Below are 26286 nucleotides of genomic sequence, written 5' to 3'. Positions count from 1 at the left end.
TATTTTACTCTCACCATAATAATTGAGTTTTGATTTTATTTTTTCCAATGAAAATTAATTTCTTAATTACTTTACATGAACAACGTTTTTAACACCATATGTAAATATATTTTCATATTGCAATTTATTTTATTAACTATACCACTTATCAATCATATGATTTTAATAAAATCAACCATAAATATATTTGGGCTTATTTGTTGGGCTGGGTTTGATGTTCTGCTTTGAACACTAGTACTTAATGGGCTTAAGCTTGGTGCTCTTCATCAATGCATTAATGGGCTAAATTGTGAGCTGTTGCAGCCATGGGTTTAGTGCTCATAAACACTTGGGCTTTCTCCCAATCTCCATGCTGGGGCGACGATGAGCACATGCACCCTGGGTGTTGCATGCCCCCACCTTTGACCAGTGGTCATAGTTCACAGTGCGGTGTATATTTTATCTTAATTATATATTTTAATAATTTTGGCTGTTTGTTATATTTTGATTTCATTATATGTTTATTTGATTTTTCTGTTTTCATAAATATCATAAATATTCGTATTGCACTCCTAAAGAGGGATTTAATTTAATATTGATTTAATATTGTAGTAGGTTTTATTTTTAAAATATTTTTTATTTTTTTAAAAATAAATTGAAGAGTTTATTTATTTTACACACCAAACTACAAAACGAAGCAAAACTAACCCTTTTTTAGATCAAGATTAGAATAACTAAAACAACAATTAACTAATTAATCCACCCAATCCTTTCCATTTTCTAACCTAAAATTTAATTTCATCCCATTTTCTCACCTTAACAACCCATTTTCTTACCAAACAAACACACGAAAAAAACATCTGAAAGGACTCTCAACCTGACCAAAAAGACCAAATGGTAATAAAACCCAAAAACGTTTCGTCTCCTTTTGTCCTATAAATGGCGGGAGTGCCCCTCGTTTCCCATCAACCCCCCCTCTCTCTCCCCATGACCAGTTCACTACTGAGTACTGACACTCAAGCCCTCTCAAAACCCTAAAAAAAAATAATTCCTAAATCCTAATTCTTTCACTTGGACCACTCCTCAATTTGTTTTTTTCACTCAAGGCAATTTCTTGTTCTTCTCTCTCATTTCAATTCCTCTTTTACAAAATTTTGTAATTCTAGGTTTTTTTTTTTTAATTATTTTTTGAAATTAGGGTTTTTTCGTTGTTGGGTTTCGTGCACGAATTGGAGTGGTATCGGGGATTTGTTGAGTAAATGGAGGCGACGGCCGGAGTAGCGGCAGCCTCACGAGGTGGTTCGTTGTCGAGGAAGGAGTGGCGAGCGGTTACGGAGCAGCAGCATCGGAATGGTGGTGGTGGAGATGAGGTATTGAGTGATTGCTTTTTTGGTTGATGGGAAAATGTGAGGGAAAAAGAGAAAAAAATGGTTTTATTTTTTGGGTTTTATGGAAATGATGTGGTATTTTTTTCTAATCATGTTTTTGAGTGCCAATCAGGGAATTAGGGTTCATTTCCAGCTTGCGTGTGTTAAAATTTACTTATCTAGGGATATGTAAAATATATAGGCCACACCCGTGCTGCGTAATGCTTGGTTTCCTTTGGTGGGAGATTGAACAAAGCTGATAATTCGTTTCTGTTTTCGTTTAAATGCTTTTGTTTTGTGTTTGCATATGGACATTTAAATGCAAATTAAAGCAACTTTTTTCTCGACTTTTTCAGTATATACCAGGCAACCAATGTGGGTATTAGATTTTTCAGTATTTCTTAAAAAAATATGGGTATTAGATGTTTTTGGTCACTAAGTGTGGGAGTTGTTGATCACAGAACTTGGAACAGTCAAAGCTGGGGCAATCAGATGAGAGAACGATATACGAGGTAAATATTGTGATTTCTGGGCTGGACATTTGGTTAAAGGACCACTTAAAGTTAACTTGGTTTGATGTTTATCAAGGTGCAGCATGGAAGAGGGCCTGCTGATGTGGACTTTTGTTCGATCACAGTGGACGAGGGTTTAGATGATGACATTTTGCAGCAGCGAATTCACAGCATTGCTAGACAAAGAGAAGAGTTGCAACAGCTGGAGACTGAGCTCAGAGCTCAAGTGATTGCGAGGTCTGAGATAATGGAAATGCAGAACAGATTCCATGCTCAAATCCAAGAACATGAAGATGCTACCGCAAAGCTTCAGGTTTGGATTTTTTTTTTTATCTGTGGGGTCTCTGTTTTCTTCTCCCTCTATGTAAATTGTCATAATCTGTAATTGCATTAAAAAAATTTACGCTAGTTGTGATAGAAGTTGTAAAATTGCTACTGTGTATATTTGATCAGGTACAATTTCGTGTCATGAAAGAAAGCTATTTGTGTGTTGCAATTACAGTGATATCACCTGAAATCCTTAAGATCAGATCCATGAATTTTGTTTCATGTCTTAACTTTAACCCATATATCTGTTTTTAGACACAATGGATAGTGACAATTTCTCATTTCTGCGGCTTCCATCTTAAATGCAAGCTTACTTTGTTGTGCAGGAACAACTGCATGAAAGGGGACAGACCATACATGACTTGGACAGGAGAATGGAAGAAAAAGACAGGGAACTGCATGCTATTAAATTAGATAATGAAGCGGTTTGTTCATCTCTGTTCTGTACTTTTGAACAAAGTATTTGTGGCAAGCCATGCATTATGTGCTGTCTCTTGTCTCATTTTTTTGCAGGCCTGGGCTAAAGAGGACCTTCTCAGAGAACAAAATAAAGAACTGGCTACATTCAGGCATGTGTTCATTGTTTTGACACTGGTCCATACCTTTAAACCTTAGTTTGATGATAGCAACAACATTCTAATCTCATGCAAGGTTTCCATATGATGTGCACATGAAAAATTCATAGAACTATCATACATTTAGGTCCTGATGACCGTTTTTAAATATGTTGAGGTTTATCTCCGTATTAGTTTTTTTCCATTTGTCTTTAAGGTTAGGCTGGGTTATTTAAGTCTGGATGGACTAATTTAGATGGTCTATTCCTTTATGCAGAAGAGAGCGTGATCATTCTGAAGCTGAAAGAGCACAGCATATACAGCAATTGCGTGACCTTCAAGAACATATTCAAGACAAGGAAAGGCAGATTCTGGAGTTGCAGGAACAGGTCTGTTCATCTATTCAGTGCTGATCTGTTCTTCTGGTTCTGACCAGGTGTTGTTTATTGAAAATGAAAGTTTTCGTTATAAGATTGTCAAACAAGAATTTGTAAAACAAAAAGTAACATTGTCATGTTACCACTTAAAAGCTGGAGCGAAAAAAGAACTAGTAAAACATGTGTTTTGTAGGGAGTCTAATATTGATCTTTATCTTTCAGCATAGGGCTGATCAGGAGACCATTTATTTGAAGGATGAACAATTGAAAGTTTGGATTGCACGTGTTCAGGAGATGGATGCCTTGCAATCTAATGCCAACCATTCCTTACAAGCTGAATTGAGAGAACGCACAGAACAGTACAATCAGCTTTGGCTTGGTTGTCAAAGACAGGTCACTTGCTTTTTTCATCCTTTGCACTTCTTTTTGGTCCTTGGTTTATATTACTTGGGCTTGAGGTGTGTGCATGCGAGCGCTTGTGTTTGCTTGTATGCATTTGTACACTTGTATCTCTGTCTGTATGATATTTTCCTGTAATTATTCAACTGAGTAACCAATTTCTACATTACAATATTGAAATTTTATTATAGCCATTCCTTGGCCTGTTTTTGTTTGTTTACTACTCATCACAGAACATTATACCATCCACCAAGGTTAAGATCTTGGATTGACTATTTTGTCCCTCTTTCCTGGTTACTGATATCAGTTTGCAGAGATGGAGAGAATTCATATGCATACCATACAACAAGTTCAGTTGGAGCTAGCTGATGCCAGAGGAAGGAGTGGATCTTACACAGATGAGTCACATCTACCTCAATCAAACCCAAAGGATGTGTCAAGCTTTAGCCAGAACAATGGAAGGCAACTAGATGTAAATGGAACTACTGCCTCCAATGCTAATAATGGAGTATTGCAAAATGGGAATGCAGATAATGCCCTGTCTTTTGCGTCAACTGTAAATGTACCAAATCAGGTAGGATTCCTTGTCACTATGTTTTTTTTTTCTCTCCCATTAATCTTAATATATACCATCCTGTTCTTTTCCAAGTTATCAATGCGAACTGTAAATACGGCATCTCTTCTATTCTATGGCATTGCTGGTCAGCTGCAATTCAGTATATGCCACATTTTGTGGCATCATAATCCCTCTTCCCCTCACACTCTTGCCTCCATTATTCTAGCTTAGTTTTGAGTCTTTCATCCCTTTCAGGTGGCTGGTTCCACACTATACCCCTGGAGTTGAGATCCGAGGTCATACCTATTGTGATAAGAGCAATCAAAAGGATTCATACCATAAAAAAGATCTAGTATGATGAGATTATTAATTACAAATTGACAGGAAAAAATAAAACCATAGGCCATACAGATAGAATATTTTATAGGGGTTTCCAAGTGTTTGCCCCTAGAAAACTATTTTTTTTTCTGTAATGCAGTACGTGATTGAAACATACTTTTTAGTAGGAAGGAAAATTAACTGTTCAAATCCTGTATCCATGACTTCCAATATTCTGTTCTGTTGATCAATAGACCAGCCATGCCGCTGGTGTTCCAATGGCTCCAACTTCTTTACTCGGGATGCCAACCTACCTTCCACCTGGGCAGGTGGCTGCACTCCACCCGTTCATTCTGCATCAACAGGGGATTCACCATTCTATGACATCACATGCTCCCCAATCTCATGCTGGGCATTTTCACTCAATACCAGCAATGTCATCTCTCCCACAGTGGCAGAATCAAGAGGTAACTATCAAAATATAAACTTCTTCTGTCCTCATTGTAGTTGCATATCGTTGTAAATAAGAAGTGTGCTTATTTCTATCTGGTATTAATAAAAAAACATATTTTCTAACCTAGCTGTCCATGATAACAATTTGTATTCTTTTTGGTTTTTTTTTTTAATCTTCTTCAGGCTGTAACAGAGAGTGCACAATTATCTACGCAGAATCAACTTGCATCATCTCAAACTGATCATAATCCTATGAGGTCAGATGTAAAGTATGACTATGAAAGGCCTGTTAACGGCCACAACTTCCATCCAGACTATCTAGATGTTCATATCAGTCAAGGAGCAGAGCCTGATCCTGCAATCTTATCATCCACAGGGGAATCCCAGGTTATGCATGTTAAGCTGTTGCACCTCCCATGGTAATGAACATGTTTCATGATGGTTATTGACTGGATTCGCAAAAAAATTAATCTCCTGCAGGTTCTGGAGTCGATAGATAGAAGTTACTTGGTCACTCCTCAACCTGAGCAGAGCCTGCAAGAGATTTCTTCCCAATTTAGTGATGCCTTGAGATTGAATACTCTTGAACAGACCATTGAAATGAAGGTCTGTGCTTATTTTTGCTCAATGTTCCTCTGCTTTTCTGGTGCCATTGGTTAACTTCTTTTTAACTCCATTAGAACCAGCTGGCAATTAGGGCAGGGACTAAAATCAGTTAAATTTGAACTGGTGTAGGATCAACATGTTTTGAACTTCAATAACCAGGGGCTAGAGGACCAAGCTTTGACAGAAGAGCAGGCGAGTTCTGCTGCCAGTGCATCACTCTCTGAAACATCTGTGCACTCAGTTAATGTCAGTGAAACCACAATCAACAAGGGCACTGGTGCTGTAGCATCTGAAGCATTTATCTCATCTGACCAGACAAATGTGGTCACCGGAGGAAAAACTTCAGACACTCCTCTCCTTGATGAACGATCTCTCTTGGCTTGCATAGTTCGCACTATTCCAGCTGGTGGTAGAATTCGGATCAATTCAACGGTCAGTAGTGTAAAAAATTATTTTCTTCTCATCTTAGCACATTTTAAAACCATTATGAAGCAATGATAATTATCATTGTGTCAATAACAGCTACCAAATAGACTTGGCAAGATGCTTTCTCCTTTGCATTGGCATGATTACAAGAGAAAATATGGAAAGCTAGATGACTTTGTGGGTGGTCACCCAGAAGTGAGTTTTTGGGATCCTAATTTACATATTTGCATGCATAGACTGTATCACTATATCTGAGCCTTTAAGTTGTGATTTCAGTTGTTTTTGATTGAGGGTGACTATATCCAGCTTCGGGAAGGAGCTCAAGAAATGATATCTGCTACAGCAGCTGTTGCTAAAGTTGCTGCTGCAGCAGCAGCAGCAGCATCTCCTTACTCGTCATTTTTGCCTTCTGTGGCAGTTACTCCCATGGCACAATCTCATCGACTTAAGAAGGCTCCGTCAATTGAATCCAAATCTTCAAATGATGTTAATTTTGCAGTTGCTAAAGGCATCTCCAATGTTAAAATTCTGAGCATATCGAAAGATTCTCATGAGCTGAATAGGCAAGATTTTGATAGATCAGGCGTAAGCAGTACTCAAAGCAAGGGCTCAATTCATGGGACAACTAACTCAATTTATTCTGGAAAACAGCAGAGCAGGTATGGTTTAAATCCTACTAAATATTGCAGACTTTGTTATATATGTTGGATAATGTGTTAATCTGTACCAGTGGTTAAGGGCTCATTGAGTTTTATTTGACTGAATGTTTTCAGGACAACAGGGGCTGCATTAACTTCTAGAAGATAGTATGGTAATAATAATGATTATTTTAGAGGAGCATTTGCATTTTATGCCAGTTCTTGGTTTAGTTGACCATGGTTTCTTGTCTTTGATTTGTGTGATTTGCCATCGATAAGTAATCAATTTTAATTTGTTTTTGCAGGAGGCAGTGATCAATGTATAAATGAACTTATGGAGTTAATTGGTGTGCAGATCGGGCATACATGGGAGTGATCTGCAGTAGAATGGTTCTCTTGCTTTCACTGCCAGCCATCTTTTGCTTCTTATAGAATCCACCATGGACTTGGCTGATTTTTTTAAAAATCCTTTTGCTTTTGGAAAAACTGCTTTCTCTTTTAAGTGTGTTTATGATACCAAAGATTACACATTCAACTTTCTGCATTGATATTCATGCACACAATTGCATCTGTGCATTTGATAGCCTATACTTCCTTTGTCAGTCCCTTGTCTTTGTGAGTTTTTTCCAAGTTGGTCATCCTCGCACCTCTTTGTTCCCTTTTTAATATCTTTGCTTGGCAAGATTTTTAATGAAGGCATTATTTCAGCAGCAAATGAATGCTTCAAAAAAAAAAAAAAAAAAAAACTTTTGATGTTGAATGTTATGGTCAGTGCTGGTCATGCATTGTTAAAATGGTTTAAATGAGATAAATCACTGGCTTGAAATTTGTGACTTTACATATAGTGTGAGAGCTACTTTGATCTCTTGATTGTAATCGATAATGTAAAGATTGCTCAGGTGAAATCTTCAGGATGAATATTATTAAAATATCTCTTGATTGTAATCGATAATGTAAAGAGCTACTTTGATCTCAGGATGTATTATTATAATATACATGGGTTAAATATTATTAAAAAACACTTACTGGAGCATATGGACAACCTTTACATTGTTTGGGTAGTGCATGTAGAGACTAGAGACGTTTGACAATAAAACATAACCTTCCAGGATGATATATGAAAGATCTCAACGCTTTTAATTGTTTCTTTGTATATTTTTTCTCTCTATCTCGAATTTAGTGCTGGTCCCTTCATAAAATTAGATTATATTTCTCCTTCACATTTAATCCCTACTTTTTAATTGTTATTTTTTATTATATAATTTTAAATAATATATAAAATTATAATTATTTTTCAATTTCATTCATATTATTTTTTAATCTATAAATAATCTGTCAAATTAAAAATATTTTTTAATTTAACCACCCAATGAGTTTTTAATCTTTTAAATTTAGTTTTATTTTTTTATTGCTATTTTTTATTTGAAATAATTTTTAAATTTAATTTTTTTACAATTTCATCTATCAATTTTTATCTTCATTTTTTTTGCTATAATTTTTTGCTTTTGCAATTATTTTTTTATTAATATTTTTTTTTTATGATTTTATTATTTAAAATTAAATTAGTTGAAAATTAAATTTTTTTAATTGAATCCAAATTCAAGATTTCACGGGTTTGCAAGTTTTAGAATTTAAATTAGATTATTTTTTAAGAAAAATTAATTTATTTTTAATTTCATTATTTTTTTATATATTTTTTTTATAAAATTATCTTAATCTTATGCTTATGATCATAAAATTTACAAGTTCACCTGATTAAATCATTTTTTTTGAAATGTATTCTCATAGTTTCTGGCTTCAACATTCTTCAATAATAATCCAAATAGACTTGGATATATTTTTTTTAATTTTTTGTTAGTTTATTTTTTCGTTTTTGTATTTTTTTCTTTATATTATTTAAATTACTAATTAAACCAATAACTTCAGCCTAGGATTTTTTATCCATTCTCTTTTTACATAAAACAATTTATCCAATTGGAGCTAAGTTCAAAAAAAATTATCCCAAAAACTTTGATTTTTTTTACTTAAAATAAAATATCTTTTCATATATATATATATATATATTTAGATTATTTTGATGTGATGATGTTTAAAATATTTTTTTTAAAAATAAAAAATTTTATTTTAATGTATTTTTAAGTGAAAAATATTTTGAACTGCCACAATTACTACAATACCAAACAAACATGTAAGGTTTCGAGGATTGACACTTGCTGTGAAGTAGTCTACAATTACACATCCCCATCTTAAAACACATAAAGAGTAAAAACAATTGATCAAAGTTCATCTCCACACTAAAACAGTCCTCTGTCTTCACCTTTGAAGGGAAACCCAATTTTCAGTCTGCAATTATATGGATATCATCCAAGTTCCATTCAAACAATATGCACCAGAGTGGCCATGTTCATACTGACTGCTTCTCTGAAGCTTGACATTGTTTGAATGGGATTTAAAAATTCTTATTTTATCTAGTATTTGCACCTTTTGAACATGAATGCCTGCATGTTCTAACTTGTAAGAAGCTGCCTTTCACTGGAAGCTTTCCATTCAATGCAAAATAAAATAAAATAAAAAAGCATTTTGGGTTTCACCCCTGCAGATTTACCTGAAACATCCATGAAAGTAAAAGATAAAGGTACTTAATAATGCTCACAAGAGATGTTAACTAGACAGCCCGCATAAAAGAGAATGAAGTTAGATGGGTGTAGTTGTACTAGTTCTCCATGAAGTCCTTAAACTATAAACATTCAAGGCAATGAGCCCCAGCTGGTTTCATGCATCAGAATCTCCATCAGTGGTACTCAGCAAGATCATTGTTGTTGCTTTCTGAGAGCTTATGTCAATTATAGATGTTTTAATAAACTGATATTTTTAACAAATCATCAATAAGAAGTAGAGCCAGAGGTGAGATTTTTTTTGTCGATTTTGAGAAATCTCCACATTAGCTTCCAGTAGACATGTATATTTGGTTATGCTGTCTTTGTTTCCAATGCCATGTTCAAAACACTGTACCCAAGTACCCAAAAAAGGCCCAGCAAAAAAATAAAAATAAATATGAAATGTGGGGAAAAAACTGCTTTACATTTTGGATATCAGAATTAGTCAAAACATCAAGCTCTCAGCAAAAATATCTGAGCTAGAAATTATGAAGATCACACCATTTTAGTTCCATAAAGGAAAAAAAAAAGAGAAGAAAATGGCATTGCAGTTAGTTTGTCACTCACGAGGCATATTCAGAAAAAAATCCCTTGTTATGATCACACCATCGTTGTTCTTTTCCAAGAAAAAAACCATTTGTGCTCATTGATTATTTGAGGATAACTCCTACTTGACACATATGCTTCAATGTAAGTAACTAGTGCACGATTACAATGAAAAACCAACACCATGGTATTATCTTATGAATTACCTCAACAAATGTAACCATTTGTGCTCATTGATTATTTGAGGATAAATTGAAAAATTAGCACATAAAATTAAAATAAATGGTGAAAATGACACCGAAGTAAAAAGTTTTGATAAAATAACATATTTTTAGATGTTATAACTAGAAACCACGACATAATTTTAATTAATGTCACGGTTCTCAACTGCAATATCTATTAATTTTCCATGAGTGACTTCATTTTCTTTTGATATCGTTTTCTCAATGATTAAAGAGGAACATGGATAATTGACTTTGTACGGTGTATGTTTTCATGTAAGATTATACGCTTCTTTTTCTACACTGATAGCACATAGATAAAAAAGAAAAAACTTTTGTTGCAAAACTAGAATCAAGGAATCAGTGGGACTGAAAAATAGGTAATTATCCATCCTATCATGATATAATTCTATCTCCCATGGAAAATTAATAAATATCATGGTTGTGAACTATTATATCCTAAAATATGCTATTTCACCGAAACTTTTTGCTTCTTTGTCATCTCACCATTTATTTTAATTTTATGTGCTGATTTTCTAATTTATCCATTATCTGATCATAAAATGACAGTCAAAATGCTCTACAGTAACAAATAATCCCTCATTTTGTTTTCAAAAGAGCATTAAATATTAGAGAATATGAACAATTCCAAACAAACAACATGTAAAACATTCTCAAGCAAAGAACTAAACTTTAAACAAACCCCATCAAACACATTCCAACCAGAAACAAAAAAGGAAAATCTACCACCACAAAAACACAACAAGATATAAAAAAGAACTCAATTAAACTATGTTTTAAAACTCAAAGTAAAACCTTGATCAATTAACACCATTGTCCAAAATCTTAAACAAAAAATTTAGACAAAAAAGTCATAGTCTTACAACAAACAAATGCAAGCAGAAGGCTAAACCCAATACACAAATAAAACCAAACAAAAATCTAACATGCCCGCATTTTATTTTCTAAAAAAAGTTTGAAATGTGTGTACGTTTTGAAACAAGAACAGGTCGATTGAGTGAGTGAGTTAGCTATAGTTTTTGACCGTTCAACCATGTTTTTTCTTTCTTTTATTTTTCTTCAACCCATACCAATTTAAATTCTATATCAATTGAGTTCTAAATCAACCTGTCATGCTAATTAGAGTTTTAAAACTATGGTTAAAGCTTATGTGCGTGACTGTACCCTTTGAAACCAAATAACAATAATAGAAAAACTTGGATTTAGTCATAACATATTGCTTTATTATTACTTAACTCCTAATGTTTTTAACCCTATCAAGTTTATCCAAAATATTTAAATGCTCATCAATTGCTTTCATGTAATGCTCTAAAACAAGTTATAATAAGCCTTAGAGTGTGTTTTGTATTGTGGTTGTCGTTTGAAAAAAATTATTTTATAAAAAGTATTTTTGATTGAGGTTAGTTTGGTTTAGTTAAAATTATGGTTGAAATTGAGGTTGAACAAAAATAGTTTAATGTGTTTGGTTAAGAATGCTTTTAAAATTGAGATTATAAAATAACTAAAACAAACACACACACACACACACACATATATATATATATTGATGGTTTTTAATTTTAATATTGTACACTTAACTACTACTATTATATCATAAAATAAATAATATTTTTTATTGTTTCATTAAACTATCTGTAATTTCATCATGTACGATCCATCCGATAAGGATTACAGTTTCCATGGCTTCCTAATTGTGCAACAACATCAGGTAAAAGTATCATCGAAAAAAAAATTAAGACTACGATCAAATTCAACTGTTATCAAGCAATCTTCGTCTAATGGAATTATGTAGTGTCATTGATTAATGTTAAACACTAGTTTTTATTTTTTTTTTAATAAAATACAATATTTGAGAAATTTTGTTGGGATTTTTTATTTTATTGGGTCGTACCGGTCCAACACATTTAGGTTTAGGTTAAATTTGATCTGACCAAAACAGTGGAGACACTCTTTACTATTCACTTTGTAAAATAGTGGAGAGCAGCCCAAAGGAAGGCGAAGAGGAAGGGGAAGAGTAGCGCAAGGGAAAGGGAAGGAAGAGCAATGCATGGGAAGGGGAAGAGCAATGCAGGGGAAGAGCAGCGCAATGGTAATGGATTGGAGGGACGGTGGAAACGCTGGAGGCCGGTCACTTTCCACTGTTCACATGTAACATGAATAATAGAGACGAGGAAGCAGCTTGAAGGTGTAGGAGAAAGATAAGGACATCGTCTACAACTATGTCCCCTAGACCCCAGAGAGAAGCAAAGGAGGAGAGAATCCAGCAAGCACAAAGAACATAGGAGAGGAGGCAACATTGGTTAACCAGCCCATTCCTCACCATCATTTGTCAAGCAGTAGCTTGAAGGTGCTTTTTGCTAACCTGCAGTTAAAACGTAAAATAGTCATCAGTCCCACCAGCAGTAATTCATGTTTAACTATAACCAAATGATTTATTTTTGTGGTCTGCTTCCAACGCATAAGCAGCCACAAAAAACAAACGCTCTCAAGAGAGATCTTTAGCCTTAAATTAATTTTTTGTTTTTTGGTTTTTTGCTAAGCTTCATTTAGATGGATGAAGAGGTGATGGTATTGTCTAAACACAAATGGGGTAGGATTAAAGGATCAAAGTTTTAGGACTGAATTGATAATGTATAATATATGAGAGCTAAATCGAGGTTTCTTCAAAAATAATATATACAAATACAAAAATTAAGAAAAAAATAAAATAAAACCCAAAAATGAAAATACGTCGTCGTATAAGACAAAGAAAAGGGCTTCGCAGCTGACACCATATTAGAATTGAAGAGAGAAAAAAACGAAGGGAAAAAAAAGAGGGAGAAAAAATGGGTTACGTATTGAGAGTGAGATTGGCTTCATTCTTTGCAGGAGCAGCAACAGCATCATTTGCAGGACTCTATCTCCTTTACAAAGATTTCAAGGTTGCCCACGATGCCATCTCCCAACAGGTAATCATCAAAATCTTAAAAAAGGGGAAAAAAGAAGAGAATCTGTGCTTTTTAAGCTTAATTTTGCAGTCTATACGTAACCCATTTGGCATTGTAATGAAAGGCAGTAACTTGTGGTTCATTTAGTCCTTATTGCAACATATTAATCATTTGGTTTTCATTTTTTATTGTCCCTTTTTCATTTTTTTCTTGATTGATGCATGAAGTGGAATCGTATAGTTTATGGAATTTGAGAGAAAAGGTAGTAACTTTGAGGATCAATTATTCATTATTGGAATATTGATAATTGTGGGTTTTGATTATTTTGTTCTCATTTTTATTGTTTTTGCTCTTGCTGTTGATTTTTTTGTATGTTGTGGAATATTTGTGTGTTGATGGGGTACTTAGTAGAGTGATATTGAATGTGGCTCATTTGCATCGATTGTTCTTTTATCAGGATTTTTATAGTAAAGAAGTTTGAGGATCCTAAGAGGCAATAAAAATGGTATAAAAGTAGTGAAGCTAGTTGGGGAGATGTTACGGAGAACTTTATACAAGTATATCCTTGTATTGAAGAGGTTGATTTTCAAGATTGATTTGTTAATTGTAACTGTTTGATGCTGCATGCTCTTGTTGTTGGTCTCTTTTGCGGTGTAGCCTTGTTTGTATGTGTTTGTTACTGGATTTTCAGGTGTAGCCTTGTTTGTATGTGTTTGTTACTGGATTTTCAAGTGTATCCTTGTATAGAAGGTTATATGGACTCTATTCATAGGATGCTGTACTTACTGGAATTATTTAATGAAAATTTCATGTAGCCTGTTTATACAGAAACCAAATCATAATATTGTCACAACGATTGCAGTTTTCGTGCAAAACATGCATAGGAAAATCAGGAAAGTAACTGTTGGTTCCTTTTGTTTAGAGAAACTGTAGAAATAGTAGAGAATGATTTGGTTATGTGGTACTGCTATTAGAGGCTACTGATTGGAATTCACATTGCACATCCTTGTTTCTTTTCACATATGAATTAAGTTAAACTTTCTTGATCCAGATAACATCCTTAGAGCACTCCCCCCTTAGCGACGGAAAAGGGCGTTACTAATTGAAGGATGTTCAAATGCTAATTATGTTAACATTTGTTCAGAAGATATTGTAAAAGAAACAGTAGGAATATCTTTTTTCCCAAATAAGTCCTGCTAAGATGCCCTTTATTTCATTTCCAAGTTCGGAACATGGAGGCATTCAGGTTGTTCTTGAATGAAAGAAAAACTTGGGTCCATCTATTAGCACTTTATCAAGTGTTAATGGTGCAAGACTTGTCTCTGTAAAGGTGTAGTGACATAAACAATTAATGGATTGTTAATAGCCCCACCCAAAAGTTTTTCTGTTCATTTGCATTAAATGCATGATTTACCATTGACATTAACTAAACAATTACTGGCATTCTTTGATGAGAATTCCATGTTGCCCGTTCAGACTGAAAGCAAATCATAATTTGTCACAACAAATGCATTTTTTCTTGCAAAACGTGCATTTGAAAGTCAGAAAGTAACTTGTTTTTTGTCTATAAAATTGTAGACATAGGGTTGAAAAGTGATATAGGAGGGATAATAACTCAGAAGTCTGGTACTGGTATTAGAGGCTATGAATTGGATCTCATTGCAAATTCTTATTTTCATTTATCATATGAATTTAGTTCACCTTTCTTGATCCAGATAACATTCTCCGAATATAGCCTCCTTAATGTTTCATCAAAGTGTTTTAGCTCTCATTGCAACATGGGAAGGGTGTAACTGACTGAAGAATGTTGCAGCGCTAATTCTGTTAGCATCTGCCCTTCAGGATATATTGTACAAGAACCAACAGGAATATGGTTTTTCCTTTCCAATGAAAAAAAAATAATTTGAGCGGAGCTTCTAGCACTCCATCAAGTGTTAATGGCACAAGAGACTCCCTCATTAAAGGTGAAATGCCATTAACACTTCATGAAGTGTTAGTAACACGACCCAAAAATTTTCTTTTCATTTGGACTAATTGCATGTTTGCTGTTGACTTTACATGAAGCATTGTTCTCAAGGGTAGGATTGGCATTTGAAGACAGGACATGAAAGGTTCTTTCTGTGTTCTTTTTAGGAGATACGTGGATATGCTACTCATACGTGGTTAATTTCTCATACAGGTGGAAAGCGTTCACGAGTCACTGGATAGACGGATCTCTGCTTTGGAAAAATTGAAACAAAATGAAGCTTCACAACCCCTGCAGGCAGCAGAGTAGGAGCCTTGAGGCATTCTGCTGTACTTTGATGTTGTGACATCAGACATGCTTTTCTGATATTGCCGCTGGTTTCTTTACGGATTTTCTCCCCTTGTTAAAGAATAATCATGACTCCTAACTATCTGCATGGTAATACTCAAATCAGTTAACAAAATTTTCTTGAAGATGCAAGATTGCAATTTGTATTGGATGAACGGCAATGCACGAGCATTCGATTTTTTTTTGTCTGGTGCTAGCATGTAAGATGTTTGGAAAAGTTACGTAATATGTCTTCCTTGTCCAGGAGACGATATACAGGCCTTCTTCAAAGCTGGTGGCAATTTTCTGAAAACAAGCTCAAACAGAAAGACTCCGTAACTGCATACATCGACTTTCCCTGTCAACCGGATAGAGTATGCATTATAGGAGAAATACAAGAAAGGAATTTAGTGTTTGAGCTTCTGCATAAATTTGTCATGATTAATAAACCAAAAGAACAGTTTAGCTTGGTAGAATGTGACTTGCCTGGTGACAATTCTAGACCTTGTCGAGCTTGAATCAGAACCAAGAAGCATTCTTTACAACCTGAAAACTCCAACCTCGGGTTCCGATTCAGAATCCAGAAAATTATTATCTGATTTGAAATACCTTTGAATGATTTGCGGCACATGATCATGATGAAGGTAAGAAAGGCCTTGTGCAATAACTAAAGTAAAGCGATATCGGGTGTCCCAGTCCAAAACCACGCACGGTTCATGTCTGTGTAGGACATCAAATAATGTTCCTCCAGGCATGAAGTCGGTTACAAGGAACCCATATCCATCTTTAATGCAGCAACCCCCTTCTTACGATATTTCGATGCTTGTCCAGGCTCAAAGTTCTCATTTCGAGGCTAAAGTTAGCCTCAGAGAAACTCACCTTCTTGACAAACCAACGCTTTCTGGAGTTTGCAGATTATGTCCTGTAAAAACTGTCCCACGCTTGCTTCTCCCAATTACATATTTCTCACTCCAGCCTTGTCTAGCAGGCATTATATCCTCAAACAGTAAATCTTCAGTCTGCGATTGACATTCATGAAGAAGTGATTGATCATGGTGATTCTCACATTGAAGGACTCAAACCACTAGTATGTAAACCACAGAACAAAGAAATACCACAAAGATTACCACACCTATAACACACCAACCAGCACATGCAGGTCAAGCCCTCTTGTATGGCCTTCTCTTACATCCTTGCAGTATCTTGCATCATTATCCAGCAAACAAAGTTCTGGATTTCCAAGAAAAGATTTAGATATGAAGCCGCTATTCTCATCCAAGAAGTTGGGAGCTTGCCAGAGAATTGATTGAAAGATATGTTGACAAAGTAAAGGGAGATCATGTTTAGTGCTGGTGGCATCTCAGCAGAGAAGCTGTTGCCTGAGAGATCAAGAACATGTAACCTGTCTAGATTCTTTGAAATGATATCATAGTTTTGTTGATTAAAAACTCATGAGTTCAAATCAAGTTCAAAAGACTTTTCTTTAAAAGGTATTTTTTTATTAAAAATAATTAATAATACAAGATAGTATGACTGTATAAGTCTGTGCAAGTTTCAAATTTAAAGACTTTTAATTAAAAAATATGTTAAAAAATAATATAAAATCATATATTCAAACCTTAGCTAAAAATTTTAGAACTGAACTAAAATAGTTAAGCTTACTCAAAAACCGCAAGGAATAGGACCTTGAAGCATGTTACTAGCAAGCTGCACTTCAAAGAGACCTTGAAGAGTGGAGAGAGAGTCATGAACTAAAACAGTTCATTCTCTTGGAGGAGAAGGCTTTCTATTTTTTCCAATGAAGTGAACTCAGGAGGAAATCTTCCTCAAAACTGATTCTTAATCGAATCCATTTTAATTAACTTTCTGCAATGACTCATGTCAGACAGAATGCTTCCAGTTAGACTATTAGAAGAGAGTCTCAAGACTTGAAGATTTGCAAGCTTTCCACGCTCAGGAGTTACAGAGCTAGAGAGTTTGTTTCCTGAAAAACCTATCATTGATAGATTGCTCCAAAGACCAAAAACTGCTGGTATGTTTCCTTCAAGCAAGTTTCCTCTAACTTCTAAGTAAGAAATCCTGGAGCTCCTCTCCAAATCAGTCGGCATACTCCCTGAAAGAAGATTGTTACCACGAATCACCCTCCTAAGGAACAAACATATTCCAATCGGAAAGCTCCTATTAAACCGGAATTCCCCAAGCATTAAAACTCTCGGATTAGTGCCATTGCATACACAAGGAGGAATTAGTCCGTAAAGGCGGTTTGCAGTTTGGTCGAGTCTTTATAAATCTGATGAACATTCCCAAGCTCAGATGGTATCTAACCAGTAAGGTTAATATGAGCTAATGAAAGATAGGTGAGTTTTGTAAAATTCGTGATTTCAGATGCGATTCTACCAGTCAAATTATTGCTATACAGAGCTAATAATTTAAGGCTGCTCAATCTCCCCATCTCCCAATCTTGAGCATTATTGGACAAGAAAAGAACCTCAAGATTCTCAACATTACAAATTTCAGGTGGAAGGTTCCCTCCTAGTAGGTTATTCTGAAGCCTAAGTTCAACAAGTGAACTGCAATTTCCAAGCTCAGCAGGCAATGAGCCATCAAGCTTATTGGCGAAACAAGGTGTGCATTGTTCCATGGAACTGCTTGCTTGGTTGTAAATCTGAAAACAGATCATTCCTCTCAAAGCCTCCCCAACATCAGTTCCACCTCCAAATAAGAAAGCCAGAGAAGATAGCTCTAGCATAATCTACTTACATGTATTATTACTGCAGAATCTAATTTATGTTGTTATTTACTCATGTACTTGACTTTGTATGTCTTTTCAGGTTCAGGCTTGTGTCATCTCATTGATGGCCAAGCCTTGTCCTTTTTATAGAATTCAATTTAACCTTCTTCTATCAAAAAGTGTATCTGCTACTGATGCCATGCTTCATTCACCATATCAGATTTTTTCTGTTCTTTCAGGATTTCCTTCTTGTTGCCTTTTATTCTCAAACATGCAGACTGTGGAGTTGCTTCATTATAGCAGCGACCCGAAGCAATGTAAGGGTTGCTTTCGCTTCTTTTATTGATTCCGTGTTCTTTGAGATTCTGTTTCCTATCATTAATGGCTGGTGGTTAACTTGCTTGTGCATTACATCGATATCTGTTAAATATTTCCAGTTATGTATGGCCTATCCTTTCTAAATCAGAAGCCAGCAACAAAAGAAGTGCATCTAGTTAATGTGAAAACAACTAAGCTAAAATCCAAGTAAAATGTGCATTTGAATCCCTGTGTTTTTATTGGCCAAAGTCATTATAAACGTCATCACCGTAAAGTTTCATTTTCAGATGGTACTTCTAAGCTAGAAGTTTCTGTTTCTGCTCAAAATTCTGTTGGTGATAGCAGCTTCAGTGCCTTCACTGTTCTTTAACACTGTTAACTGGAATCTTGGGCTCGTTTATGGGACGTTAGGTTAGAGAATAATATAAATTATATTCTGAGACCTTACCTAATAGCTTAAGCTTTTGAGTTGAGATGGTTTTTTGATATGGTATAAGAGCCTTGATGACCAAGTGGTTACGAGTTCAAATCTCACAATCTTCATTTATTTGATAAAAATTAAGCACAAGGTAATGTAAATTTGTACAAGTTTCAAGCCCAAATGGTTTTCACTTGAAGGGGTGTGTTAGAGAATAATATAAATTATATCCTGGAATCTCATTTAATAGCTTAAATTTTTGAATTAAGATGGTACTTTGACACGTTACAGGTAACATATGCACCTGCTTTTCTTCATGGCTATACCAATCTTGTCTATGCATATTTCTCTCTCTTAATCTGCAATGGAAACTTTCCAAAGTAAAATGGCAGTTAAATGAAATCATTGTATCCAATTGGCTCTTCTGAATCCTATGTTACAATTTGCTTTCGTTTTAATATTCTTGGCAACGGCTACCAGCTGATATATGGGAGGATGGATGAGCTTGCATGCATATTTCTCTCTTAATCATAAAACTGGTTTTGAGAGCTTGGATGGCTGGGCATACCTTAAACAAATTATGAAACTCAAAAGAGCTGATTTGATAAGTAAATTATAAATTAATTCCTCTGGATTGACAAAAATTAATTATACCTTGAACAAATAAAACTTAAAAGAGCTGATTTGCGAGGATTTAATGAGTAAATTATAAATTAATTCCTTTGGTTCGACAAAACAAATTAAACAAAAACTAATCAATTAGTTCCCATGTTTTTTAAATATACTGTAAACTTAACTGTTTTCATTTTTTATTATTTAATCTTTAATATTTAATAAAAAGTCTATAAAACAACAACAATAGTCCAACTAGTTATATATATGTCATAAAACCGATCTAATTAAAGAGTATAAGCTAAGTAAGAAAAACTAATTAAAATCCAAACATATATAGAAAAATAAGTAAAATAGATAAAATAACAACTTCCAGGCCTAATTTTTAAGAGATTCAACTCTACGATGAACAACAAAGTCATTTCCTATAAGAAAATTACATATAAAATCTTTTAAAAATATTTGAGCCCGAACAATGGTTGAATCTTACATTATTACAATTAAATAAAAAAACAAATATTAATTAGATTTAATTAAATATTATTATTTTTATTTGTTTCTTCATTTTCTTTTATTTTTTAAATTTTTTTAAGATATAAAAAACAGAAAAGGTAGATAATATGAAAAGATTGATGAAAAAACAAAAGTGAAATTTAATAAAACACAAATAACTAATTAATTAGTTTTTGAATTTAAAAAAGATTATTTAATTAGTTCGTATTACAATATTAAAAAAAAACTAATTTATTTTTAGTCATGAGGATTTGAATGTTGCATCATGCACGTTCTAAGATGAAAAAAACTATAATGTATTTATAGCATTATTAATGGACGAGATTTAATTTAGATCTCTAGATATTACTAGTGTACTCTTTTCTTTTTTTCGATATATAAACCTGTCACAATATTATAAATAATCAATTTACAATTCATTAATTATATGTTTTATCATATGCATCATGGGATTGCTTTCATGTGTGACACCATGACTCGATCGACAAATCATATATAAAAGAATATCCATAACCTAGCTACATGTATTCTTCTTCCATCAATCTCATGGTCCAGACCAAGAAGGCAGCAAGGTGGTCCTATGGAATGAAAGTTAAAGAGGCCAAAAAAGAAAAGAAAAAACAAAAAGAAAAAAGAAAAAGCTTCCTTCAAGGAAAAAAGCAGTGAAGATTTAAAAATTTAATCACACGTTGAAAAGTTTTGGGGTGTTTCCTTGTTGGTGGTAGCCTGAAAAAACACATAATTTTGGAAATTTTTAAAAAGAGGTAAAGGGAAATATATGTTAAAACCAATATTTAATTGAAAGTAGCTTGAAACTTATAAAGATTAATATTATTATATATTTAATTTTTATCAAATAAATAAAAATAAAAAAAATTCCAACTCGTGATCGTTTGATTATTAAATTTTAAATATCAATCATCCCAACATAATAATTTAAATTATCAAATAAAATATCTAAATGTTATTTATATTACTTTCTCTAGCATGATCTTATTATAAAGTTCATTCCTGTTAGTTGGATTGATAATAAACATTTACCAAAAGTAAAATCAAACTTCGAACAATCTTCGTTCGATTGAGGATGCAACAACTAACATTAATTAATTCTGTCTTTTCTTTCTTTTGAAAAGTGTATGGTGGAAGAAAATAAACATAAACAAGGACAACTTCTTCTTCTTCTTCTTCTTCTTCTTAAATAAACCCAGTATTTTTGATACACGAGGCTCGTAAATATTGTAGTTTCTGAAGCTTTCGAGATCATCTAGATGGGTTGAAATCGTTGAAGAGAGGTGGATGATTGATTTTGAAAGAAACAAGAATCTTGAATGAAGATCAATGGCTGGTTTTGTTTCATCACGGAGACACCACCATCGGAGGCCATGTCTTCTTGCCCTTTGGATCGTATCTGGGTTACGACACAAACTGCAATCAAGAACTAATTATTTCGTTGGATGCCCAAGAATTCTTGGTCTCTGTCAACTACTCTATCATGTCTAGTCACATCCACTTCTTAACTTCATTGATATTATTATGGCCTCACTCTCTTTCATGGTGGTTGAGCATATCTCTCTCTCTCTCTCTCTCTCTCTCTCTCTCTCTATATATATGCTAGGGTTCTGTATATTGTCTTAGTGGTTGTTTGGCACTGCAATCTAACCTGTTTTTTTGTAAAATTTTAAATTTTTTTTTTGTTAAAATTGAGTGTGGTTTGTATTTTCTGAATTGTTTTGATGTGCTGATATCAAAAATAATTTTTTTAAAAATAAAAAAAACATTATTGGCATGTTTTTTAGCACGAAAAACTTTTTGAAAAGCAACCGCTATTACACTTCCAAACACCCTCTTAACTTAGTAACCTGGGTTTTCGCATGAAGATGCTTGTTAAATAGATTTGATGACTTGGGATCAACATAGCAGTTAAATCATGTTTTCAAAGGTTTTTAATCTTTTTTAGTTTTATTTTTTTTTTAATGTTTTCATGTGTTTGATACCAAAAATAAATTTTAAAAAAATAAAAAAATATTATTTTAATATATTTTCAAATAAAAATAATTTAAAAATAAATTATTTTTGTAATTGAATCAAATTACTTCTTAATTATAACCTTTTAAATTTTACCAATCCAATTAAAATTCAATCTAATAAAAAATAAAAATATATATTTTATTATTTATTTTTAAAATGAAAACAATCAAATTTTTGGATTAACTTAATGATCTATAATTGATCCAATAATATGATAATTCAAACATTTAATTAAACTACATTTTTTTATCAGATTTAGGTTTTATTTAATAATGCAGCTTACTAAACGGTTGTTCAATACTTGGGGTATAATATACACTTGAACTTGTTTGTTTGAGTTTCAAAAACACTTGTAAAGAAATCTAATTTTTTTTTTATTTTTTATGCTTCAAAATATTTTTTTGAATATTTTTTAGATCGTGTTGATATACTAATATAAAAAATAAATTTAAAAAAATAAAAATAATAATTTAACATGTTTCCAACTAAAAAGATATTTAAAAAAAAACAAAAACTATCATAATACTAGTTAAGAATTATTTGAAAATATATTAAAATAATATTTTATTTATTTTTAATATTGATATATCAAAACTATATAAAATTAAAAAAAATAATTGAAAATTAAAAATTCCAAAAAGTTTATTTTTTATAAATAAAAACTCTTGCATGATTGAGTCATCCCTGGAGACAGTACACAATTTGTTAATGCATCAAATCCAATGGATCTCAAAGTGGGCCCCCCATCTTTGGGGTGCTTCTCCCGAGGCTAGTTATGACCAAAATACTGATGTTGAGGTTCGTTTTTAACTTTACGCAATTCTATCGCTCTTGGTTGCAAGATGTTTCACCACGGAACATAATAATATTATTTTATTTTTTATTTTTTACATTAACAAATAAAATTATTTATTTAATTTGATTTTTTTAGATAAAAATATTTTAAAAAAACATGTTAAACTACTTAAACAAACACCCCCGATTACATTAACAATTTTACCGCATGTACTAGTCTGATTATGTTCAATGGTGTCTTTTCATTATAATTACTGCTAAATTATGCCCTAATTTCTTATGAACTTCTTCGATCCAATGGATTAAAATTAATTGATAATTTACTTGAAGGATTAGCTTGATTTTCATGTTCCTTGTTTTCTTCTTTGTTTTTTTCTCTGCTAACCCTATTTATTTTTATATTTTAAAAATATTTTTTTAAAAAATTTAATTTTTTACTTCAAATTAATATTTTTTTTACTATTTTCAAATTATTTTGATATGCTGATGTTAAAAATAATTTTTTAAAAATAAAAAAATATTATTTTAATATATTTTTAAGTAAAAAACACTTTAAAAATAACAACAACACTTCGGATAGAGTTTCTAATAAATTATTTAAAAGATTTTTAGACAAACTTTTAAGCCAATTTCTAATGCTAGTTTTGCCGTTAAGAGTACGGTTTCATATTAATATGTTTAATGTTCTTTTATTGTTTTGATATAACAATATTTAAAATACAGAAGATTATTTTAATATATTTTAAAAAAGAATCAGGCGGTTTTAAAGAAAGGGCGAGGTTACAAAATATATCATAAAAGAAAATAGAGAAAAAGGAGATGGGGTCTAGTACGCTTGTTGGCTTGCTTTTGCACGCAGAAAACGATACAGTGTAATAATGATGAAAGAGAATTGCTTTTACTGATTTGTCGACTACTGGCACCCCGGTGGTGCGAATGTTGGAAGCATGGAAGCAAAGCAAAGGCCAAGAATGGCGGCAACCCATTCCTATCTCATAAATCCCATATCAACCCCACACCCACCCCCACCGGCTAGAGAGAGAGAGAGAGAGAGAGAGAGAGAGGTTTTCCAGACATTGTTCCAAGAGAAAATTAGAGATATGAGGCCCAACAAGGTGGTCTAGCTAGCTTGTTTTGATCTCTTTAAAAAGCTCTATAAGCAAGAAAACTAGAGATGGTGGACAAGTGAGATTCTTTTCTTTTATTTATGGCAAGGTTGATGGGAAAGGAAAAGGGAATTTGCTAAATTGAGGAAAAAAAGTTTTTATTTTTTTTCATCATGAGAATAAATTATGGGTTTGATGTCTCAGACAAAGCAGCTGAGGAAAGAAACATGACTAGTGATGTTGATTTTGGTGTGAAGCTACACCAACCTATTGATCATCATCAATCATTCCCCTTTAGTAGGACTGCTATGATGGTTCATCATGCTAATCACCACCGTCCATTTGATAATGGTCCCACATCATCACATGATGGAAACAGGTCCTCAATCAACTATAGTCGTGAACATATATTCAGCGTTGGTGCTTGTGGTGCTGCAGTTGGGGTTAGGACTTTGCAGCCTTTTGACACTTCTGAATCAACTATCACTACAGCTTCTGCCTTCAAATCTCCAGGTATTATAAAAAATCTCTCTCTCTCTCTTCCTTTCAATTAGTCATAGGATACTTCTGGCTGTTTGTGTCTCTGATTTTCCCTGTTCAACTTTCAAAGATTAGACCTTTACGAGTAAAGAGTCAAGGTTGGTGTGGACTGACAAATACAGTGGTTTGTTTATGCCAAGTTCAGGAGGCAAAATGGCAGCATCCTTGGGGTTTCCTTTTACAAATGCACAATGGAACGAGCTTGAAAGACAAGCCATGATATACAAGTACATGGTGTCTTCAACTCATGTGCCTCCTCATCTTCTAGTTCCAACCCCATTAAGTACTGCTAAACCCCTTAATTTCTTGACGAGTATTCTTGGCTTGATGAGTTTTTCATAAGCCCATCAAAGTTGCAATCTTTGTGGTTAATTTTAGCTATTTTTGGGCACATGCAGTGGGAAATGGACTGGATGTGAGGTTCACAAATAGGGCAGATCTAGAGGCAGGGAGGTGCAGGAGAACAGATGGGAAGAAATGGAGGTGCTCAAGAGATGTGGCACCTGATAAAAAATACTGTGAGCGTCATATGCATAGAGGCAGACCCCGTTCAAGAAAGCATGTGGAACTCAATACCAGCAACAACAGCAACAAGAAGAGCCGCCATGATCCTGCTATCTGTGCAGAATCTCCTGTTACTGTGGCAATTTCTAACCCCACTATCAACAACAACAGCAGTGGCTCTGCTTCTCATGATCATTTTGTTGGGACTATGCCTCAGCCATTTATTCAGACCCCAGTTTTTGTAAACAAATCCAGTGAAAAGATTGCAACTTTTGATGCTAACGGAGCCTTTGGTTCTACATACAAGGAACCCAGGTTGGTTTGATCTTTAAATTTTGCTAGTAAGTAATTTATTTTGAGGGAAATCTTGAAACTTTCCGATTCACAAGTCCCTGATTTCTGGTGGTTTTGTACCTAAGGAGCTTTGACTGGATGTTGAAAGGGGGAACTGGTCCTATTGTCACAAATGATCAACAATGGCCACATCTAGTGCACGCAGAAATTGGACTTGCTACTGAAGGTTCCTTTAACAATGCTTCTGTTCTCAAGCAGCACTACCGAGAAGAGTCTCTGAATCTGAACTCATATGGAAATCTTAGTGCTAGAGAAGATCAACACAGCAGCCAATATACTCTATTTCTTGATGGGGCTCCAAGGAGTTTTATTGATGCATGGTCCCATGATGCAAATTCTGGAAACACAAGTTCTGTGTCCTCAGATGGGAAGCTCCCTCTTTCGCCACTCAGTCTATCAATGGGAGGCAATAGGTCTATTGATGATGAAATGGGTCAGATCCAAAGGGGCTTAGGCCTAATCAAACCAGATCAAAACCAAGAATGTGGCGGCGACACCGGCAGCACACCAGGCGGGCCCTTAGCGGAGGTGTTACAATTGAGGACAGTCAACATCAATACAGGAACTAATCAATCTTCTTCTATGATTGAAAATGGAGATTCTATTTGTCCTCCAGCCACTAGAGTCTCTTCACCATCTGAGGTTTTGCAGAAAACATTTGCCTCACTTTCTGATAGCAGTGGTAATAGCAGTCCAACACTTGCCAGTTCAAGGACCAAACCTGAAATTGCCATGCTTTGGTTAAATCAAGCCTAAACTTGAAACCTTTGTGCTTAGTTAAGATAAGGGCTTCTAGATTCGACATGTCTTCCTGTTTGGTTGTTCTGTTGTGTTGTAGGGTTGATGTAAAGAGGTTTTTGTAGGGTTGATGTTGTGTTGTTCTTTTGTTCTTGGATCTTCTTCGGATATTAGTGAGGGAGACTTGTCTAGCCCTCTTATTTTCGGAAAACATCTTTTATTTGATGGAAAAATCTCCTTTTGACTTCATGAGGACAGCTCCCTTCCTGATCTGTGTCCATCAGTCCTCACAATTTCAAGCTGTTCTAGCTAACGATTAAGGTCTCCTATGATCCTGTTTGGTTTAACAACAAAATAGTTTCCAAACTTCTGATCTTGAGTTTAGTTTACATAGCCTTCTGTATCCTTGTATATAGACTAAAGATGAACGAGACCTGGATCGGGTTAATAAT

General features: G+C 33.9%; 3 protein-coding genes across 5 annotated transcripts; all 3 read left to right on the top strand.

Moving 5' to 3' along the window:
* Positions 1 to 934: 934 nt before the first annotated feature.
* On the top strand, positions 935 to 7100 carry LOC118043978 (uncharacterized). 3 transcript variants are annotated; one of them, XM_035052105.2, is made up of 17 exons: positions 935 to 1085; positions 1178 to 1349; positions 1808 to 1858; positions 1935 to 2171; positions 2512 to 2610; positions 2699 to 2754; positions 3017 to 3128; positions 3339 to 3509; positions 3823 to 4089; positions 4644 to 4856; positions 5026 to 5229; positions 5323 to 5448; positions 5578 to 5880; positions 5971 to 6069; positions 6151 to 6533; positions 6648 to 6685; positions 6818 to 7100. In XM_035052105.2, the coding sequence occupies exons 2-16, from the start codon at positions 1239 to 1241 to the stop codon at positions 6679 to 6681; spliced, it is 2466 nt and encodes an 821-aa protein (XP_034907996.1). In that variant the 5' UTR covers positions 935 to 1085; positions 1178 to 1238; the 3' UTR covers positions 6682 to 6685; positions 6818 to 7100. The 3 variants fall into 3 exon arrangements, with proteins under 3 accessions (XP_034907996.1, XP_034907999.1, XP_034907997.1); XM_035052108.2 differs by having other exon boundaries at positions 970 to 1349; positions 1941 to 2171; XM_035052106.2 differs by having other exon boundaries at positions 970 to 1349.
* Positions 7101 to 12726: 5626 nt separating this feature from the next.
* On the top strand, positions 12727 to 15383 carry LOC118043979 (uncharacterized). Its single transcript, XM_073404859.1, has 2 exons — positions 12727 to 12905; positions 15064 to 15383. The coding sequence occupies exons 1-2, from the start codon at positions 12783 to 12785 to the stop codon at positions 15157 to 15159; spliced, it is 219 nt and encodes a 72-aa protein (XP_073260960.1). The 5' UTR covers positions 12727 to 12782; the 3' UTR covers positions 15160 to 15383.
* An 8229-nt stretch (positions 15384 to 23612) lies between these two features.
* Positions 23613 to 26083, top strand: LOC118043980 (growth-regulating factor 7). Its single transcript, XM_035052111.2, has 4 exons — positions 23613 to 24211; positions 24384 to 24521; positions 24637 to 25057; positions 25162 to 26083. The coding sequence occupies exons 1-4, from the start codon at positions 23872 to 23874 to the stop codon at positions 25850 to 25852; spliced, it is 1590 nt and encodes a 529-aa protein (XP_034908002.1). The 5' UTR covers positions 23613 to 23871; the 3' UTR covers positions 25853 to 26083.
* Positions 26084 to 26286: the final 203 nt, after the last annotated feature.

Source organism: Populus alba, chromosome 15 (assembly GCF_005239225.2).
Source record: "Populus alba chromosome 15, ASM523922v2, whole genome shotgun sequence".
Classification (NCBI taxonomy): Eukaryota; Viridiplantae; Streptophyta; class Magnoliopsida; order Malpighiales; family Salicaceae; genus Populus; species Populus alba.
The sequence above is the reverse complement of the archived record's forward strand: the minus strand, read 5'-3'. Positions and strand labels throughout refer to the sequence as shown.

What these genes read in the sequence shown, in the direction of transcription:
- LOC118043978 (XM_035052105.2), top strand. Translation starts at nt 1,239, where the DNA reads ATGGAGGCGACGGCCGGAGTAGCGGCAGCCTCACGAGGTGGTTCGTTG. An exon ending in TTCTGGAGTTGCAGGAACAG is followed by an intron (nt 3,129 to 3,338) that starts GTCTGTTCATCT and finishes TTTATCTTTCAG; the next exon opens with CATAGGGCTGATCAGGAGAC. An exon ending in GGCTTGGTTGTCAAAGACAG is followed by an intron (nt 3,510 to 3,822) that starts GTCACTTGCTTT and finishes TACTGATATCAG; the next exon opens with TTTGCAGAGATGGAGAGAAT.
- LOC118043979 (XM_073404859.1), top strand. Translation starts at nt 12,783, where the DNA reads ATGGGTTACGTATTGAGAGTGAGATTGGCTTCATTCTTTGCAGGAGCA. An exon ending in ACGATGCCATCTCCCAACAG is followed by an intron (nt 12,906 to 15,063) that starts GTAATCATCAAA and finishes TTTCTCATACAG; the next exon opens with GTGGAAAGCGTTCACGAGTC.
- LOC118043980 (XM_035052111.2), top strand. Translation starts at nt 23,872, where the DNA reads ATGAGAATAAATTATGGGTTTGATGTCTCAGACAAAGCAGCTGAGGAA. An exon ending in TTCTGCCTTCAAATCTCCAG is followed by an intron (nt 24,212 to 24,383) that starts GTATTATAAAAA and finishes TGCCAAGTTCAG; the next exon opens with GAGGCAAAATGGCAGCATCC. An exon ending in TCTACATACAAGGAACCCAG is followed by an intron (nt 25,058 to 25,161) that starts GTTGGTTTGATC and finishes TTTGTACCTAAG; the next exon opens with GAGCTTTGACTGGATGTTGA.